This window comes from Elephantulus edwardii, unplaced genomic scaffold, assembly GCF_000299155.1.
Source record: "Elephantulus edwardii isolate Elephantulus edwardi_28Jun2011 unplaced genomic scaffold, EleEdw1.0 scaffold00026, whole genome shotgun sequence".
Classification (NCBI taxonomy): Eukaryota; Metazoa; Chordata; class Mammalia; order Macroscelidea; family Macroscelididae; genus Elephantulus; species Elephantulus edwardii.
Genome location: NW_006399776.1, coordinates 16,706,880 through 16,713,704, shown reverse-complemented (window position 1 = coordinate 16,713,704; position 6,825 = coordinate 16,706,880). Strand labels below are relative to the sequence as shown.

General features: G+C 40.4%; 1 protein-coding gene across 2 annotated transcripts in view; it reads right to left on the bottom strand.

Annotated features, from left to right (window-relative positions):
* Nucleotides 1–6,825, bottom strand: part of RYR3 (ryanodine receptor 3) — a 753,100-nt gene that overhangs the window by 278,946 nt on the left and 467,329 nt on the right. For both annotated transcript variants that reach the window (XM_006883055.1, XM_006883056.1), the window contains exon 36: nt 4,230–4,430. In XM_006883055.1, coding sequence (XP_006883117.1) covers nt 4,230–4,430 — 201 coding nt within the window. The remainder of the gene's footprint in view (nt 1–4,229; nt 4,431–6,825) is intronic.

Here is a 6,825-nt window from a genome sequence, read left to right as displayed (position 1 = left end):
TGCCAGATTTCAGTGATATTTTAATTTTGTCTATAGAGTTGTTCTTCCCTCCTAACATGGAAAGTTTATGTTTTGCATTTACCTATCATTCTTTTCCTTATTTCATCCCAGAGATTATTAATAGTGTTGTGTGATTAATCTCTCTAATAGTGAAATCCATGGACTGTTTTTTACCAAATCCACTGACACTGAGTCTATTCTAGTCTGACAACAATGTATTCCCCCCACCACACACACTTTGTTGTGTACTGTCAAGTCCAATCTGACTGGCACAGGCGAAGATTGCCTCTCTGTCTCCAGCAGAGCATCTGGTAGATTTGAACCATGTGCCTTTGGGATTGTAGCACAGCTTCTTGCCACTAGGCCATCAGAGCTCCCTACAGCAATGCTTTAGGACAGAACAGAACCCCTCAGAGGATTTCCACATCTCTGTTAACAGGAGCAGAGGGTCTCGTCTTTCTCAGGGAGTGGCTGGTGAGTTTGAACTGCCAACATTTCAACTGAATTCTTCAAACACTGGAAATGTATTTCATTAACCCCATAAAAGAACTTCATGGCAGATTTCATCTTTACTGTGATCCTGAAGTAATGATGAATATGAATAACAATTCAACATATTGTGCCCATTGAAAAGACATGTGATTTCTGTGAATGGTGACTGTCAAGGACTTGTCTGTTACCTGCATTAGTAATTTAAGGAGGAAGGAACTACCAAGAGCTAGTGACACTACAGCAATAATTCATTTCCTGCCTTCTTGGGTTTCTGAATTCGTTCCATGAACCCACAACCCTAGACCAATTAATATCTAAAAGAACTAGAGACAGTTCATACATTTTGCTGCCTAAGGAAGGGTAACCAAACAACTGACTAAAGAGAATATTTAGCATTTCTAGGTTAAAAAAAGCACAATCTTTTTTATTCAATTATGAGCCTAATTTAATATTTTTTTTAAAAAAAAAATAACCAAAAACACAGGTGGCCTGCTGAGCCACCAGAGGTCCCTTACATTGACAGACTATTCACTAAATGAAAAATAAGAGCCATCGTTTGAAAATAATTCCTTACGGAAAGGGGTTTTCCCCCTCTATAAACACTTAGGAAGGAGTGGTAAACCAACCTGCTGTACGTAACTCTAAAACAGTGAGCAGATTTATCTGTTTTAGGCTATGCTCTTTAACACAGTCCTTTCTGAATTGACTGGCCTGTTGGCCAAGCTTGGCTTATTTGCTCACAGTCATGGGACTAGTACTACTTGTATCTTCCTTTCTACTTAGTTATGGCCCCCACGTTCTTGGATTTTTTCCCCCCCCCCGGCCTTTTTTATACTTAAATTGATACGATTTTAGATTAATTAATCAATTTATATTAAATCTTTCCAACAGTCCATGCATGCAGGGCTGAAGACCTTTACCATCTCAATTTATGGAAGATAACCACATACATTTTGAAAACTCAAATTTCCATACATACAATTTTTTCCAGTTGATTTTATGTTGTCCTTTGGAATGGATCAAAACCCTCCAAATATCCACCAATGTTATTACATTTTGATCATGTAATGACGTAATGGATAGGTTCCTCCTAAGTGCTTTAATACTCTGGGTGAATGGCTGACAATGGGCTGGGCAGTTAGTGTCCTCTCTTTTTCCTCTCTTTTATTTTATTCCTAGGCCAACACCAATATGTGGAAATCTGTTAAAAATGCAAAGCCTTCTTATAGTCCAGAAAAGTAGAAACTTTAGGAGAATTCTGTGTTTAATTACTAGTCTTTTCATATAGTTCTGATGTCTGCTCGAGTTTATGTCATTTGAACAGAATTTCTTGTTACAGACTTATGAAATGAGTCTGAACGGATTGAGCAGAGGATGGCTTAAAATAAAGGGTAGGGGATGGCAGAAAAGGAGCTCTGGTAGACTAGTAAATAGCAAGAAGTTGTACTGTAATGCCAAAGGTGCATGGTTCAAATCCACCAGCTGCTCTGCTGGAGAAGGATGTGCTATTAACTGCCCCTGAAAACCCACTGAAGGTTCAACTATGGGTTGGTTCCAACTCACTAGTAAATAACAAGAAGAAATGGAGAGACAGAAATCAGAATGACCCTTCAGAAGCAAAGAACATGAAACATGGTCATGAGGACTCATGTTAGGACAACCTGAGTCCTAGTCTCAGGAGGTGCCAAAAATATGCTACTATTTCACTTAGTCACTGATAGAAGGCATGACTGAACATGGCATGAAGCAAATAAAAATATTTCCAATACTAATACTAATGATAGTCCTTCACTGGTTAATAAAGAGTTGCTTCCAACTCATGATGATTCCATGTGTGCAGTGTTTTTATGACAGATCTTCAGTTTAGTTTTTGGAGGTACCTTTGGAAGCCTGATTCTTCAATCTTTGGGTTCATCGAGTATTTAGCTGTTAAACGTGTTTACTACATGATGGGCTTTGGGGTAAGTACTCTAAATAAATTACCTCATGAAAGCCTCACAAGAACCCTGGGCTGGGAGAGAGAAATTTTATCCACATTTCACAGGTGATAGAACTGAGCCTTGGATAGGTAATGTGCCAAGACCATACAGTACGTAATAAGGGAGCTGGAACATAAGCCCTGAAGTGTGAAGAATATACTAGTATTCTATTTACCATATAATTGTACTTTCACATTGTTCACACCATAAAGATCCAGTATTTGTTCCATCAAATCAAGAAGGTCATATTCATACTTGTTGCTGGGATAAAGGCAGCCTGATTCATTGTTGGAAGGTGGCTATGGAAACCACACACTCACTCTCTTTGGCTCAGCATAATAAATAATCTACTCTCATCAATCCAAAGGATTTTACATCCAGGAAAGATGATAAACCTTGTCAATGTTTTATGCAAGGCCAGTGCCATTCAAGCCATTTTTACTTTATTTTTAGAATTTAAGACATATGCTTAATTGTTAAGCCAATATGAGTATAGTTTATAAAATCACCTGGGGTAGTAACTGGACTAAGTTGTGGTTGTGCTATTAATATAAAATGGTGGTGATTATGCTGGCAACAATTTATGGATAGCCCATTTATTAAGTATATATGATTCAAAGATCTAGTTTCAGAGACAAAAATCATACTGTCACTGAAAAAGTTGAAAAGATTTTCCCTTATACCTTAGGAAGCCATGATTACAGTTAACAGTTTATGGATGGGCTATTTATTTTTTAAGATGCAAAGATCTGGTTTCAGAGACAGAAATCTTGTTTCTGAGAGAGTTAAAACGACCTCTATATAGATAGATATATAGATACAGATAGATATATAGATACAGACAAGATATATAGATACAGACAGATATATAGATAGATATAGATACAGATATAGATATAGATATATAGATATAGATGATATAGATATATAGATGATACATAGATATAGGTTATATAGATAGATATATAAATAGACATAGACATAGATATATAGATATAAATTTTAACTCTTAGAAAATAGTGGCCAACCAGTCTGAAGGGCCTAAGTGACAAGTGGGGGTTAAATGGGAAGTATTTCTCCACAAAAATATCACCACCCCCCTTCAGAAATGTCTCAGGAGGGTTTTTCCTTCTTAAAGCAACCTTCCCAATAGGCAAGACTGACTGCAAAGTGGGCAAGTGTGGAGCAGGACACAATACTTAACAAAAGATGGCACACTTACTGTTCTCCGGGCTTTGTTGGGTAGGAGTAGCTTTGTGAGAAGGTCAAACACTGGGCAAGGGATCTGGACATATCTGATGAGGAAGGTCATGCATCAGCCCTTACAAGTCAGGACAAGTTAAGCATATTCTACCATCTTGATAGTGAAGCAGTGACCTCTTCTGCCAGTCCTGGACAGAAATGTGTCTAGGTAATGGATTCATGCTGAGGTGAAAATCGAGTCCTGATGGTGTGCTGTCTGATTCAGAAAAAGGAGCAGAGGTGGAAGTGGGCAAAGCAAGGGAGGGAGTCCTTCCTTGTGTCCAGTTTAGAGAGAGGATTTCCCATGTAAAACACTAGCCTGATCTTCCTCATTGTCATAGCACACTCATTGATCCTTATTAGATTACCCAGATTAGCTGGTGTTCTAACTGGTCTTCTCATCTTCCACACTCGCCTTGGCTGTTTTAGTCACTTAAACAGAACCATCTGCGCTGGCTCTGTGAGCATCAAGCTCTTCCACAGGCCTCAGGTGGGGGTTCAGGAAAGGGTTCTCACCTGCTCCTGTGGAGGTGAGCGGAACTCCCTGGTTTTGCGGGCGGTCAGGGCCGCAGACATGTTCAGGGCCTGCATGAGCTCATTGTAGCGGAACTTCTGGTTTGCCTGCAGCTTGGAGACATAAATGTCACCAAATGCCACAATGGCCTCCACTCGGTGTTGAAGTTCACAGTCACAGAGATAACTGAGGAGTTCACACATCTGCAACAATAACATGCATACAAGTGAGAATGGCTCAGAGGAGGGTAGTGTTCGGAGCTACTGTTCATAGGGTCCCCCTGATAGCACATAACAACAACAATAAATATGTACAGTATACATACATTGGTGAAGGTTTCCTGGTGGTTCAGTGGTTAAAGGGCTCAGTTGCTAACTAAAAGGTTGATAATTTGAATCCACTAGGGAGCTCTGGTGGCCTTGTGGCAAGAAGCTGCACTGCAATCCGGAAGGCAAGCGGCTGGAGGCCACCAGCTAGCTGCTCTGTGGAAGAAGGATAGACAAACTCCTCTTGTGTGAATAACTGCCTCTAAAAACCCCCTGGAGGGTCAGCTCTGAATCGGTTCTGACTCAGTGGTACACAACAACAAGCCGCTCTGAGGGGGCAAGATTTTTGTAAAGATTTACAGCCCATAGAGAACTTCTGGAGTAGTCATCCTGCTCTGTCCTAGTCATCCAGTTGCTCTACACTGAAACTGACTTGATGAGAGTGGGTTTGGTGTTTGAAATAGGGATGTGGTAGCTAGCTACCATTCCCACTTCACATATGGTAAACTGAGACAAAGATATACAAGTAGCTGGGCTAATGTTACTTAAGCAGAGAGATGTGTATTAACCATGGAGATTCTATTCAAACCTAAGTTAGACTGAGTCCAAAGTACAGCTCTTTGGCAGCACTCATGCCTGGTGGACAAGAAAAGGACCTCACTAAAGACTGAGCCAATCTGCTTGTGGAAAGTGAATACTGCTTTTTCATTTCTTAAGAATTATTATTACTATTCTTCTGCTGTAACAGTAATAATACTGTTATTTACCGTGGAGTTGGAACTGACCCATAGCTGACCCTTCAGCAGACTTTCAGAGGCAGTTAATTGCACAAGAGGAGACGGCCCGTCCTTCTTCCGTGGAGCAGCTAGTGGATTCAAACCATGTGCCTTTTGGATTGTAGCTTTCAGGATTGCAGCACAGCTTCTTGCCTCTAGCCCACTAGAGTTCCTCTTAGTAACAGTATTAATCATGCCTTATTGAGCACTATTTGCTAGGGATTGTTCAAGTTCTTTGTCACAGGTTATCATTAACCCTTAGTGTATTGCTGGTCTTTTTATTAAAGCAGACTATCTGCTAATCCACCAGCACTCAACTAGTGGAATTAATGGAACTCTCCAGTCTCTATACAAACAATAAATATTTTAGGCACTCAGAATGCTCTCACCTGAAGAATACTTTCTGGTGTTTCTGTATCTGTTGTTTAACCACTGATCTTCTGTTTAACAGCTGAATTCTTTAATCATTTCACCAACTACTTTATTATGCACTATCAAAACAAAATCGACCCATAGCTGACCCTCCAATGGGTTTTCAGAGCCAATAAATTGTCCAGGAGGAGACTTCCCATTCTTCTCTTACAGGGCAGCTGGTGGATTTGAACCATGTGCCTTAAGACTGGCAGCTCAGCTCCTTAACACTAGGCCACCGAAGCTCCTTAAGCAACTTTGTCAATCACATCAATGTTATCGAGGGTCTAAGATTTTTTTCTTTGATGTTAGTCCAATGGCTAGCACTAAAAGTTCTTTGTGCATAATCACCCTTGTAACATGCTATCTACAGTTGGTAGTTGTTGTTGTTAGATGCTGTTGAGTGGAGTGTGTGACGCCATGTAACCCTATGAGTAACAGATTCGAACCCTGTCCTATATTGTGCCATACTCACACTTCCTGGCACACTTGATCATATAGTAGCAGTCACTGTATCAATCCACCTGGTTGAGGGTCTTTCTCTCCTTCACCGACCTTCCATCTTTCAGAGCATCACGTCCTTCTCCAAGGAATGTACACTCCCAGCAACATGACCAAAGTATGTAAGGCAAGGATAAAAAAGTTTTGCCTCTAAAGAGCACTCTGGCTGCATCCTCTCCATGACTTATTTGTTTGTTCATCTGGCAGACTATGCAAATGTTCAGTGCTCTTGTCCAATTCCACAGCTCAAAGACATCAATTGGTAGTTGGGAGATCTTTAAACCAGACTGTACATTTACAAGTACTTGTAAAGCAACTTAGCGCAGTACACCTCTAGATTTTTACAATTTCCCCCTAATTTTTGGTCCTTCCATCACTCATTCCCAATTTTAATGGTTGGTTTGGCTTTTTGGTGGTTTTATTTTTTTATTTTTTTAAATATTTTTTTTATTGGGACAAACATTTTGGGGGTACAAGGAGGTGAGCATTGGGGGCAGAAGGGTGAGGATGGGCCAGGATGCAGTTGCAGAGCTGCACAGTTTGGTCGGTGGGGGGAGCAGGTGAAGGAAATGATGAGGGTCCAGTGGGGACCAGATGCTACAGAGGAATGACAAGCATTTTCCAATAGTAATTAAGCCAACTGT